General features: G+C 39.5%; 1 protein-coding gene across 4 annotated transcripts; it reads right to left on the bottom strand.

Moving 5' to 3' along the window:
* Nucleotides 1-667: 667 nt before the first annotated feature.
* Nucleotides 668-14802, bottom strand: Cep164 (centrosomal protein 164). 4 transcript variants are annotated; one of them, XM_022817605.2, is made up of 8 exons: nt 13809-14799; nt 13418-13522; nt 10240-10374; nt 8702-8862; nt 8110-8397; nt 7667-7965; nt 5695-5871; nt 668-5007 (listed from the first exon to the last, which is right to left on the bottom strand). In XM_022817605.2, the coding sequence occupies exons 1-8, from the start codon at nt 13816-13818 to the stop codon at nt 4665-4667; spliced, it is 1518 nt and encodes a 505-aa protein (XP_022673340.1). In that variant the 5' UTR covers nt 13819-14799; the 3' UTR covers nt 668-4664. The 4 variants fall into 4 exon arrangements, with proteins under 4 accessions (XP_022673340.1, XP_022673341.1, XP_022673343.1 ...); XM_022817606.2 differs by having other exon boundaries at nt 5695-5868; XM_022817608.2 differs by lacking the exon at nt 5695-5871 and having other exon boundaries at nt 13809-14802.

The raw sequence follows: 14802 nt of genomic DNA, 5'->3' as shown, positions 1-14802 counted from the left end.
TCCTTATGAAGCCTCTAACGACCTGATATTTCACATTGTAGCAAGTTCCTCTATGTCATTTGCATGACATCAAATGAGCTTCAGGTGATTTCTTTCTTCCTTCGCTTTTTCCGTCCTCATCCCATTTTCTCAAGGGGACCGCACCTCACCAGGTCTGAGCGTGTAGACGAGTTACAAGAAGGACGTCTAAAAATATTTTGAACGCGCAACTCATGTCGCTCTTAATACTAGATGGCAACCGCGAAAAACGGAATGAAGCAGCAACATTTCCTCCATCACTGTAGAAAACTGCTCTTGATAAGAACAGCCTTTTAGGGACGCAGGCCACCGCAAGGGCTGAAAAGTCACCACAGCATCCACAAGACTTTACGGTTCGAGTTTTACGTCTGATATCGCCTAGGCATTCCATCAAACGGCCCGCTGGCTCCCAGCACAAAACGAAGCCTGTTTGTCTGTGCCCTGGCTCGAACCTGGACGACAGTGTGTTGTTCCTAGGACACTTAGAAGTCGCTCATTGTAGACGTAAATTTTTCTTAAATTTAATATGGCCTTACGACGTCCATTCATCAAAGCCAACGTTAGCTAGAGCTGGTCAATTCTCAACAATGACAATTACATGTATTGTATTGGAAACTATTACCGATGGAATAGAAATAACACATGTATATCATAGGTGACCGTGAATTTATTTCATTGTTTAATTCGTTATAACTTAGCACTCCATATCAAGTACTTGTACGTGACCTACTCTATATAGTTTTAAATGAAAAAATCGTTTTTGGTAAACAGATACGTTATTGTAGGCTCATTGAATTATCTCATCGAATCTAGGATCATTATTGTTGCTCATAATTACTTCTAAGTATATATGCTTTACGGAAATGCATCAGAGACATTGTATGACCACCATTTTAAGATTAAATTTCTGCTCAGCCGTTATCTCTCATTATTTTCTATCAATATATATATATATATATATATTTTTACAATGGGAAAATGACATTTATTATATTTATGGGTTAGCAAAGTTGAAAGTTTACAGGTTGGCATCAAATCAGAATTTAATTGCCAACTACAAACTTACTATTCAATTTCACTGTAGTCAAATTGCCGGTGAATGGTATTCACAACATTAACGTGGTAGCCGTTTGTATTTGTCGACTGTAAAAGGACAGAAGCTTATCGCGTTTAGTGGACCTTGTGGGGATTGTCGGAAAGGGAAGCTACATCATTCAGGACACACCTAGATATAAGTAAATGCATTTTACTATCCGTTTAAAAGAAAAAGAAAAAAAGCCATGTCAAACGAGGGAACAGTCCTTGATGCGTCCACGGACAATATAATCTACAAATACGGTATCCAGGCGTTTAATAACATTGTTATTTAAATTATTCTCTCATAATTGTCAATTTATTAGGATCTTTGTAAACTTTTTCGTCAAAAGGCATGAAGGCATCAATGCCCCTCAGATTGGTGGAGTCGACCGTTTCAACTGGGTCTTAGTGTGGGAGAAGTAGTCCAGTGATATCTTCGAAAATGTAGAAAGAGAACATATTAATACAGTAGAAGAAACTCGTGAGAGACTGCTAGTGAAAATATCATCGTAATCTTGTATCCAGCAAAAAAAAACATCCTCAATGTTTCCAGCAAAAGGGCCGTGGAAATTGGAAAAAAAATGTCAAAGTACCTTTACTCAATGTTTATTTGAATCTAAATTATTAATGCATTTCGAAGGACAGTGACAATTAGAGACCGTTAAGTTTGGCAGTCGGTATATCCTTGCAATCCTGAAAACAGTAGTAGCTTAAGTAAGTATCGAACAGGACACATATAAAGAGCTTAGATGGATACAAAATTATAATAATAATAATAAAGGAAATTGCTTCTACACCATTGATCATTTACATATATGTAACAATTGATTCGAGTAGTGCGCTTGGATAATTATTATCTGTACTTTCGAGGAGTGCAGTAAATAAAATAAGATCGCACATGCCCAGTCTAATACACCCAGCCACCCGCCCACACGTAGCTATGCATACATCAGTGTACAGATAAGACTCTAGCATTGGCGCCATTTCTTCAAGTACCTATGCCAAGCGCTGGTTCCTGCGATAATAAAGTGATACAACCGGGTCAATAACGTTAACCGTAAAATGCTCCTACAGTCGCTCCATTTGCACCTCACTAGTCGCAACTTCCACCGGAATATCCCATTATACAACCTCAAACAAACCATGAAAAACAAAGGAAACCTCGTAAAAATTCTATGATTATCTGAGTAGACCAGCAGTTAGCTTAGTTAGTAACTTTAAGGGATAACCTTGAAATTCAGTAGCGGTAAAACGTATTGGGAACGAGTGAAACTGACGAAAACATCGCTAATGAATGTCACTATTAAGAACATACACACACGTTATGGGAAAATTTCGTTGATGATATGAATGCTACAATGTAGTTAGGGCAATTAACACCAAGTTAGAAAGGTAATTGAGGTAAACTTTCTGCGCTTCTTTTTGGTTCCAGAACTTCTGCGCGGAGAATGATCCAAATATTGACGAGATCTTACGTTGCCCCTCCCACTAAATTAGCAGACCAAGTTCTTTAGAGAAATATTTAAATTACTACACCCCTCTTTAGCTACACCAATTTCGAACCAATTTTAGAGGAAATATTAGAACCTATCTTCTAGATATATGAAAAAATCGTACGTTCTGTGGAAGCTTTATATATGTATATGTGCCACATGTATGATAGTCGTCTCCGATGTCGTTGAGCAACTTATTAAGATCGCCTTGTAACTTGTCAGTGTTTTCTTTAGTTACTAGGAAGGTTAAGTTGTCCAGGGAATTGTCTTATTTATCATGACCTGATCTTAAAAATAATTGATAACCATTTGAACATTCTATCTTGTGCACCTGCGCAAGACTACAGAAGTGCATGAAATTATGCAATGGAACTTACCTATTTGTTGAAAATTCAATGGAAAGGCGACATTAAGTCGTTAATGTATTATTGCTTCTTCGTTTGGCTAAGCGCTAGCCATTAGATAATAACGAAAACAAAAACAAAAATAAAGGTCCGCCCTGTACATTAAATTTATCGGAGGTACGAGTTGTAGAGCTGCGTCGTATCAGTTGTTAGCTCAATGAGAATATGTAATGTTTACAATAGACTTTAATATATTTAACGGCGTTCATAATAACAAGTGTGAGTTTTCTAGTAAGAATCTTGAGGGAAACAGTGATTGCTCTTCATTTGTATGACTCTGTTCCTATTATTGATACATGAGTGATTCATTGAAATGGAAGTCCACATTGCGTCTTTAGCGGGTCCACAGGCAAACGATTTGTTATTTTTTTGCTAAATCAAGAGAAATAATAGCTCTCTTAGTAGCCACTTCATATCGATAAACGGTACTTCTTTAGTTACGTTTACTTGCATATCAATTTACCCGAATATTTGCCTAAGTATATGCAGATAGCGGTATTTATATATGTCTCACTATTAAGCTTTTCAGAATTATGAACGTATATAATCTATATATATATATATATATATATATGCATATTGCAAAGCAGCATATATCTTTCCCCGTATAGATTGTTTTTGCAATGTTGGCCTATTCCCGATTGAACAAGTTTCGCGGACTCGCACTTTTTACCACGCTTAAACCTCTTTGGTTGATTAGCTGAATTAGCTTCATGCACTGTGTCCTAGTCCTTGTTGTTGTTGCATTTATTAAGCAAACGTTAATCGCCCTTTAACATTAGTTCGGTATGGTAGTTCGTACGTTGGCGCGTGTGACACAAGTATTATATCTATTTAAGAGTTACCTGGGTCCGACAGACCACGACTTGCCCTTCTGATCAGCACAACGGTTACATAGGGTACACAGTTTAACCCAACGGCTAGAAAATCCAGTGCGTTAACTTGCACTTGTAATAGGCTTTAGTGATCTTAACGCGTGTGCCTGCCCACGGGGAAACAACAAAAAAACGGATCTTTCTGATAGTCCGCTTATGTGAGCGGTCAGCACCCATTTTAGGCCATGGTAAAACACCAACTAAACGCAGGGACGGAAAAATTCCTTCGTAAAGTGGTAAATCAAGCAATTTTACATTATTAAGTCAATCTGAATAGTGTTGTACAGTTATTGCAATCAGAACGATGATGTCTGCTTTCATCATCAGCGTCACGTGAACATACAAGTTCCCTTTCATCTTCAGGCAAATCACACCTAACAATGCTCAACAACTAGCAAAATTTGTTCGATCGATATTGACACAATCCTGATTTTCACTTCTCTCGCCTTCGACGTCTTCTACGCACAAGGGAAAATGGAGCGGTATATATCTTCTATGTACTGCAATATTCATTCATTAAGATTCAACTGACAGACAGCCTAATAATACATTACGGGCCACTAGTAAACCTTCAATGGCATTGATCCTTCGCCTTCACCCTCGCTTCAAATCTTTCAAATATCTCGTCAGTTTTTCGATTCCAGTGAGTTTCTGACGCGCCATTGTTCGCAGATGTGATACGAAAGATTTCACGCGATCTATAAGGTCGATTCGGTACGTCATAGACGTCATACATCATAAACGATGTGGCTACTCGTGAAATTCGACGTCGTCAAGCCGAGCATTGCTGATATTTATTACTTAATTGCAAGCTGCTTAAGCTTACATTCATTGATTCCACAGCGAAGTTTAACTAGGCGCCGAACCCACTCTTCCTGTGAAGTCATTTGTTGAGGGCCAGCTCCAGACGGAGCCACGACTCTCGATGGACCTTCACTTAAAGAGGCGGGTAGCGACCCAATGGGGCCTACGGGATGAACATTGGACACGTTTGACATATGGGGTGGAACGAGTGGTGGCGGTGCCCCGTGATGATTCGCTGACGACCGAAAGTCTCGCGGGGGCTCGGGCAGTGGGTTGCTTGTCTGAATTGGGTAGCTTGGCAGAGGCGGCATATTGTGACTACTTTGAAGCAACTCGCTGCAATGGAATAAATAGACACAACGAAAAATCAAATGTCATTTCAGAAGGAACGAATCCACCTTCAATTTCGTCCATTTTGCCTATTTGTTATTTGCTTTCAGGAGAACACCACGGATACCTGTACTAATATTTTGAAAGTTTTCAGTAAGATCAAGCTCGCAGAAGGCAACGCTCCGACACGGTAGATTTTCGTAAACATTTATCTATTTTTTGCAAGAAATATTTATCGCAAGTGTCGTTCCGATACATGTTCTGATGCAGTGTATAGTTTGGTCTAAAACTGTGTACGATTTCGAACTATAGGTATCCTCTCGACGCTGTATGTGTTAATTACGATATCAAAAAAATACGAGGCGATCGTCGGAATATATATATATATATATAGACGAAATGGACTCTTTCAGTATCTGGGTCTTTGAGTCAAAAGTGAATCTCGTGACGTGAGAGGCGGCGCTGTCAATACCAGCGAGAAGGCTCATCATAGTATCATGCCTATGTGAGGCGAGTAGAATTAAAGTATTGCTCGCAGGCATATTTTGAATCGTGTGAGCTGTGTTCTATTCTAATTCAAACCTTTATTCTTTAACTTAATAAGTCTGCCTCAAATTTGACTTCAGCCACCGATGCTACTTCTATATAAGATAAGAAACGAATATGAGATTCAACTAAATCGTGTATACTAACGCAGCGATTGGTGGATCCTCAATAAGTTCTTGAACCGCTTTCAAAGCGATTTCATGATGTCGTTGTCTAAGTTGGTCGACTCTCTCGCTGATTCGAAGTAGATCGTCGTGAGATACTCTGGCTTCATGTTCCTGCTTTGTCGTAGGCAAAGTCGAATAAGCCAAAAGTGGAGAACTACTTTGGTGCGATTGCAAAGTAATGAAAGCATAGGGCAACGATAAAAAGGTGATAACAAAGACGGTTAAATTAGTTGTAGAAGACAACGAAAATTATCGTCTTATAGTGAGAATAGGGAATCATGCTTTCAGAAGTGTGCTAGTAATACTACGGCTAAACACATGTATGTATATATTAAGCTGTTTGTTACAAGCGAATCCGGCGGATTTTAAAACTGAATATCCTTTAAATTGCACGTAACTAGCAGACAAACTTTGACTGGTAAATATTCCAGTGTTCTGGAAACTGGTGAGTGAAAAACCCGTTGAGTTTAGTCCAGAAGAAATGAGTTCAAAAGGAAATACATCTTTTAGTTTCGAACGCCAGCGCTTAGTGGCGAAGTTTTTGTTCGTCGAAGGTCACAGCGTTACGAAATTTCATCAAAGGCCGACAAAGATATTAGACAAGGGGGCCTTAAATGTGAATCGCACAATCGCTTCAAGGACGAAATTTAAATGTTGAAGATTATTTGGCAGCTGACCAGGTGTAGGCACCCAAAGGACAAGACCACACTCAAAATTGTTATAATCAAAAAGGCATTTTAGGAAAGCGAAAGAAGGCGGTCTAAGGGTCCCGTCGGCCAAAAATTGGTGTTTTACATGTAACACGTTACAGCATGGTCACCAAATACCAGTAAAAAATAGGTTCCGCGTGAATTAACTCTAGGCCAGTTGAAATAGATGGTGTATTCCGCGTCCAATTTATATAACTCTAAGCAACGAAGTATCAACCTAAAGCATATGGTTGCCACGGGCGAGGTATAGCTCAGTCTCAATCGCGAGTCGAAGGGTACCTGGCGAGAAAATGCCGTCGCTCTGAAGAAAAATCAAGTTTAATCGCAGTGTCGAATAGGGTAGGACTAGAAAATTATTGGCAATGACATCCCCTACTATAGGGTACTCGCTGACAATAATAAATAAGAAATAATAAATAAAACAATGAATTTTCCAGCTATTTCGAGTTTCTTAGGAGACTTGTGGATCGTTCGCATGGCAATAGGGAGTGCGCCAGACCCACGTCAGCCAGCTTATTCTCTCGATCTAAGTACAGAAGATTACAAGGCTTTCCATGCTCTAAAAAGCGACCAGTGTGTAAGTGCAGGCCAGTATTGATTTACTTCTAGAAGCCATATATAGGGCCATATACATATAAAAGTGTAAATAGTAGCTGTATGATTGTTCAGATACTGGCTGGCAAAGCGATAGGACAAGTGTGCAAAAAACAAAAAAAGAGTATCTCTAACACATATACAATATTTTACATCTAAACAATATTTTAAGCCTGGCCAGATTAAAATTTATTAAATTTCAAGGTCCGTCGGATGTGTTTGTAACAGCCTATTATATATACATAAAAAAAAAAAAAAAAAAAACTATGTAACATAGAGTACAAATAATGTTTCATCTAATGACTATTCTATCCTGATGCGAATGCCGTTTATGCTATTAAAATTTAGTATCTCTTATTATCTCAACTTACATGAAATACGCTAACAACTATGATGGTTCGCTCGTCATTATGGACGAACGTCAGAAGCTAAAGTTCTGATGCTCGTATTTACTTCGTGACCTTCTTCTGTAGGTAACACGGTTTAGGAAAACGATTATAACGAAACAAGTACTTAACAACCGTCAGTGCAGTGAGAGGAGCATAAGGACAACCCGCTTAATTTCAATAAGTTATTACTAGTGTCCGGAACAAAATGATAACTTTCGCGTCTGTTAGTGTGTGTATGTTGTATCTGTCACGTATTTACCAGGTGGTAGTGGCTGATGAGAGGAAAGTTTTTCTATTGCCGATGTTGGCACGTGGCTGTGCCTTCGGTGGCGATGGTTGGGTAGGAACGGCCATGCCTCCCATGGAGACATCTGTCTGAGAGGCACTATGCGCCCGCAACGGCGTAGAAAAGCCGAGCGAACTGAGGCCCTTTGTTCCCAGTGGTAGTTCGCTTTGCGGTGAAAACTTAATCCGCTCGCGTATAAACTGGTATTTACGGACCTCATTTTTAAGCTTGTTCAGCTCGGCCATCAAGTGCTTCTTCTGCAAGGTTAACTCCTGTAATGTTATGGGTCATATTTGAAGTGTTACAATGACGTTCCTAAAGTAAACTGTTAATGCTGCATATCGATTTATGTAACTAGTACAGGCATGGTTATTGCTCGTACTAAACAGAAGCAACCATAAATGAATGTGAAATACCTTGATGACACAGGCTTCCTCCCTGATTTTGACTGTTGACGTCTGATTCTCCGAAGCGATTTCGCTAGTAGCACCCGTTCGTTTGGAGCCGTCATCTTGATTAGTTTCACAGACCGGACTATGTCCGCCAAGTCCACCTGGCGATTTACGGTTTAGACCTGAAGGACATGAGCGACTTCGGCTTCGTTGTGAAGCTGTGCGTCGTCGTAGGGACATATGGAAGACGCTATCAGATTCCTTAGCGGACATCGCCGCAGAAAGTGGAGGGACGTCGTCCAAAGACGACATCTACATTAATACGTTTAAAAAAATTGTAATTAAAGCGAATATCAGTCTGGTTGTCTTACTATAACTAATTTATTTAATTTCACATAAATTTTTGCGTTTTCTAGCCACCTTAATGCTTGCTGATATATTCACTGCAGGGAAAATAGTCCGCACTTTAGGTGGATCAACTTATTCCCCATGTTCTATATAACCAGTAGCAATATAATGCAATAATACAACAAATAAAGTAGATAAGTTAATTTGGAGCCATAATATCTTTCGTAGAAAACGTTAATTTGAATTTAAGGACAAAAAACGCTCGTACCAGAGAAGTACCGCTGTCCTCAGAATTCCTTTGCTGACGCTGACTTGTAGCTTTCGTCACCATTTTGAATCTCTCCTGTTTTACGAACATCTTGTAGTAAGCATCCAACGGGTGCTCCCAGCATGATTCCGCAGTTACCGTATTGTAGTAGTATACTCGAGCTGAAATCATGTTGAAAATTTTGCGTGGCAATGCCAGTAGATTGAACCTGAGTTAAGCAAATTGTCCGGTTAAGAACAACAGATGAGTAAACTTATCTGACGTATGACTTATAGGCTTACACGTGACGTATATATATATATTTTTTCGAAAATATCTATTGAGTAGGTGCCGACATTACGATAAGCAAAACTTACGTCGTCTATAGGTAAACAAAAATCTCTTTTAAAGTAAAGAAAGGCACACGCCAAACATAAATGTTTCGAAGGCAATAAAAAATAGATCACAACTTCATAGTTGAATAAGCAAACACAAACCTAAATTTTCGTTAGAATTACACTTCCTAACCCCAAAATTAGTTTCAGATTCTTTTTTACTATAAAAAAAATAAGATCTACGTTCCGCCATTTTTTGTTTGCGTGAACTTTGTAATCTGGGTGCAGTGCGAAGCACCTGAAACACCAGTCTAAAACGTTCAGCTGTAAAGCGAGTGTTTAGTCTATGAGCGGCTGCCAAGATGAACACCAAATCACAGGGTACTCACTAGTCAATGAAATTTTTATAAACTGACATGGGTTTAAAGAATTAATACCTGTATGGAGGATCGCTCTGTTTCAGGGACATTGCTAAATACAACAGAGTGTGGTACATTGTGACAGCATCGATTCAATGTGATGGAACAGACTAAGGCCATGCTTAGGTCATGCTGCCAGATAGACAGTGTGCTTATGCACAGAGTTACCTTAATCTAAGAGTAAGACGCCCGACTTCTGAATGCTATCGAATAGATCCACTCTAAGGATAAAGCGATAACGAAAGAAAGCCTGCTGGATACGTAGAACGGGGACATATTTACTATGTCATATGCATAGGCAGGCCAGACGGTGGTATCATCAAGCGGCGCCTTAATTATTTCTTGGTTTTCAGCAGCTTCAGCTAACTGCACTCGTAAAGCAATTATAACAGTGAAAAATGAAAGCGTTTAAAAACAAGCAGGCATAAGCTACGAAGAACTTAAAGGACAGCCTCGTCAGTTCAAAGTCCTCGAACACACATTTAACCAAACAGTACTTTCTGTATTTAGCTTGAAAAAGAAAAATGCAAGTGCTTATTCTTCATTTCAGTGACCATGGCGGCGCGTAGTAAATGGATGGGTATACAGAAAGAAACTCATTAATGCTCTAGGACCCCCCGAGAATTTACCTCTGGTTGCGCTTTCTATAATAGTAGCAAACGGACAGATGCACGCTAAAATCGCAAGTATTTCCACGCGAAGGAAGTCAGTAAATTCAGTCGGTCACACTGTAAAGTCAACGTACGGCTTAACGTATCGGAAAAGTTTGCTTAAGGATATGAAAAAGCCGTTCGTATGTTCTCACCCGGATCAGCAGTCGTGTCTTCCACAGGCAGCCACGGAGGTGGTACGGCTGCCGTAAGAGCGCATCGGGCGATCCAAAGAAGATCCTCTTCAGCGGGCAAACGTATGCCAATATGGTCTGCAAACGTCCGGACGTCTGAAAAGTTGTTAAGAAAATAGCAAAACAGTAAACGGCTTTAGAAACACGGACCCACGTCAAACAAACCCACCACAGCAAAAGACGAAGCAGGTGAGCCTCTACATATATGCATAAACTATCTGCATAGCGATTTGCTAGCATAGTGTCTTTGTTGTCACTGGGAAGTTCACAGTGATCAGCACACGTATATTCTCGACCATGCTGAAAGCGGACAACATGTCTTAAAGAATACCATGTTTGAGACAGTATAGTCTCGCTAGTAAGTTGCCTACTGGGCACACAAACATCATGTATATAAATTTCAGTCATTTAACTAAGTTTTAATTAGAGTTGATTACAAGACCCTTTATAAAAACCTAGTGAGCAACGCATTTTAACAAACTACAAGGATGCTTGGTAACCACGGTGGGCATCGCGATTTTAAACGTTTTATACGGTCTTATTTAAAACCATGCATAATGAAGCTTTCTACTCTTGTCGGCAAATCGGAGCCATAGGTAAGTTGCCATCGATACTAAAACTGAAAAACGGCTTTAACTAAATAGCATTTTTCTCACTTAAATCGTTTACTTTATAGATATATATTGTTTTTAAGATTACGTTGAGATGAAGAACAAAAATGCTTGGAAGTACGTGGCACTGAAACATCTTCACGTACAGTGTGTGAGCTACAAAAGTATAGGCTAGCTTTCAAATAAATGGGAGATGGAGGCAGATCTATTGATTTCTTGGTCAGTGAGAGAGTTCGATCGCGATTTGGCCATTCTCGATCTTTCCCGTTCCTATCCGGAGTTTTTGTTTTGAGAAAACAGAAGAAATGGGTGAATTATAGTTTAATCATTCCGGTTGGAGATCTTTACAGGATTTTCATTGTAAATGAGTGGCTTTATACCGAACAAAGTCGAGACAAGATCTACTTATCTCCTATGAATTTCCAAAGGCTTGTGTTATTTTCTGTTTTCAGTTTTGTTCTATCTGGTCAGGTTTTCCTTCCCTAAAATTCACTAGTTATAGGAATTTTTTTCTGGCCGAGTCAGAGTGATTTGGGATTAACTAAAGCTTTAAGTATACTTTTAGATTAAATAAGTTGACTGAGCCAGCTTTGTGTATAAGGTAAGAATGAACGAATATGCCATACAGATTGATTGATTGATTGATTGATAGATCACTGAAACCTTATTCTGAAGCTCAATTTTACTGAAGTTAAGGTATTGCATGTGCAGGCGAACTGATATAACATCCTTAACAAGTCTATGGATGAGTTATTACATAAGATATTGTAGAAATACTTTGATGAAAAAAATAAGGTTGTGTTGCTTTGAACGAAAGTATTTTGCCGCCTGTCGAAAGGTTCCTTCGAACTTTTCGGCACGAAACGTCTTACACAATGGTTGGAGTCAATTCGACTACGATGATAGGTTATCCAGTCTCAGAAAACAAATACAGGTGTAGCATAGTGCCCACCTGCTCGCCTCGATAACTCTTGGTCCTTTACGCGATGACTGCACTGCCTGTCATCATGTAAAAAGTGCACATCCTCCACGTACTGAAGTGATACCGACAAATACTATCAGACTAAAGCAATTTATCGGCTCGAACGAGACCATCTTCAGTTCAATAAGAATAAGATCTACAAGTTTTAATCAGTTGCCTGATCTACTCATAAGTAACTATTAAACACACTAGTTGCGCTGAAACTCAAAATGATAGTTGTAACAGCCTTGCCAAAATATATATATATATGGTAATATTTAGCGTAATGTTACATTGAATCCAAATTATTTTATAATTTTAACGGGTAATGCAACGATAGTTGAGGGCGCTGTGCTTCGACGCAACAAAGGAAAGCCTTCTAGAGGTCGCCGTCATTTAGAATAGTTTATTCGAAACTTGAAGTGTGGTTAGTACATGTATCTGAGCCTGTGTCAAGGCTATATTTTCACTTCGTAGGTTCAGCCCGCTACAGTGAAACGTCTATGCTAACTTTCAGTAATTTCCAAGCGCTTAAACGGTAGTAGTCCCACGATACATTCTGCAGTACTTACCCGTTCTAAGTTTTTACTTATTGTAAAAAAAAAAAAAAACTAGAACACGCTTTATTTTGCTCGTCAATCTTGTTGTTACTAGTTATTATATATAACTAATTGCCGAAGACATGTCTTATGACTGTCGACCGTAGTCTCAACCGTAGGTGTCTTTTGCCATCTAATGTAGTGCGCTCTGAATCACACGATAACTGAGGAGTTATTAATGTTATCTATGAATGCCGTTAATGGATCAAAGTAGCCTGTCTAAGATCTCATATCTTGTCGCTTCCAATAGCAATTAGTTTCAAGGTTTTTTTTTTTGCTACGGCAGGCCAATCAAAGGACATGGGATAGTGTTAATTTATTCGCTATTGGGTCTAGAGCGATAATAGGGCTATTAAATCACGTTATTGTATATAGTGCCTGCCTTTTTACGATATAATTGTCCTTGCTATACTTCATCCTTTAATTATTTATTTTATTACGAACGGAATTATATTTAAATTGTTTGTATAAAATGCTTCAGCTTTGTAATATCATAATATAGTATACGACATTGAACGTTTTTTTCACATCACCACGATAAACTCTTAATTGAAATACACGATTCAAAATATGCCAGAGCACTTATCCATCTAATACTAGCATAACTACTCTCGACCTGCAAGGCTGTTCAGATGTATAGTTAGGATCAGATCGAATTTTTTTTTTTACTGATCAGGTGGTTTTTGTCATTGAACTAATGATATAGAGCGAACAACGACAAATAACTAATTCCCACTGAAAAACGTGTTTGCAGTAATTCAAAGACGAAGAGCACCGGCGCTCAAAAATAGCTGCATACATATGGTCGATTTTTTCTAACCGTAAATTGCCCTTCGCTGATATAATATAGAATATGTTTATAAAAAAAACTTCGCTGTGTATGTTTGTTGAGAATGGCTAAAGGAAGCAAACGCAAACAATTTGTTTGTTCGGTACCCCAAGTGTTATTGCTGTAGAATTGTGCCTACCTTCATCGCATGGAGGCTCGTCATCTTTAGCTACCTCCTTAAGTAAACGCGCCGTCCGACGTACAACGCTTGTGATTGACATGGCCTTAGTAGGACACGTCTCACCTAAAAAGGCAAGCGACACTGCTGGATAACTCACGGGTCGATGACCTCCTTCTAAATAATCACACCTTGCCAATTATACAGGTTGATGCTACAGTTGGCAGAATGATGCACACATTAAAATAAATATTGGCTGACGAGTCCGTCAGACCTTTAATAACGATCTTCTAATTCTAAGCACTGCCTTCCGCACACTATGCGGCCTGGCTGATGTTGCTGCGACTGCTTCAAAAAGCCAGAGCTTCAGAACGACTAATCGATACATTGATAGTACTACACAATTGCACACCTAGGGTCATGTCCCGTAGTCCATTTTGGAATTGCTACGTCAGCTCTTTCAATGTACCCTCAATAAGTGAATGTTTGATTTCTGGATCACACGAGAAACAGTCTTATTGTGCAACATTGAGCTTGTCCGTTGAGAGTTGAACTTGTTAAGGGTCCTTAAGGATGCAATGCAGTAATAAAGCATCAGGGTTTTAGCGGTCTATTATACGCAATGCAACGTAAAGGGTTACGCGCGACTTGAGCAGAACTCGTGGAGACTTGCTGTCTGGGGTCTGGGCAATGTTGATATTCTAAGGACCAAGCGTCGGGCTCTTAGCAAACCAGTGCGAAGCGCTATGTAGTTGGATTGCTCCTATACGAGCTGCTGTTGTGTTTTGGATGTGTACTTTTGGGTGAGGTCGGTCGCCATCTTGTCTGCCTCGACACCCCCACCCAGACCCGCAAGGCACACTCTCGCTCCTACCAAAACCCTAGGCTTCCCCACTATAAATACTACGCCTAAGTACACTGCCCGTACTATTTCAGGTGTGCGAAAAACGGGCTCCACTTAAGGAGGCATTTAGCTTGCACAGTGCCGATAATTGTCATAGCGATTAACCTCACTGGCAGGGTCTACTGAGATAAGCAGTTACTCCGAAAATGATTTTTTTCAATATCTCCAATCAAATAAAGTAGTTTTCCAGTTGCATCTTGCTATTGGGAATTTCATATATACCTTGGCGTGGTTACATATTAAAAGACACCATATATACATATGGTGTATTTTGCTGTATTTTTCGCTAATTAAAGTATGTACGTGCATATCCCTTCACCATTGGGCCCTTTCTCTAAACTGCGAGCGCTGTTTTCTTTCGCTCCGAACAAAAGCGCGTCGTGCTTTTAATCTGAAATTCATTCGGAATTATTGGCGCTGCAGGAACGAGTGAACGGCGATGAAAAATGTGCTGGCTGGGTAATACAGAGCTGATAGGACTCCGTGGAACTCCGCTGTCTGC

This window comes from Varroa destructor, unplaced genomic scaffold, assembly GCF_002443255.2.
Source record: "Varroa destructor unplaced genomic scaffold, Vdes_3.0 BEIS01000001.1, whole genome shotgun sequence".
In the NCBI taxonomy this organism is placed as follows: domain Eukaryota; kingdom Metazoa; phylum Arthropoda; class Arachnida; order Mesostigmata; family Varroidae; genus Varroa; species Varroa destructor.
The sequence above is the reverse complement of the archived record's forward strand: the minus strand, read 5'-3'. Positions and strand labels throughout refer to the sequence as shown.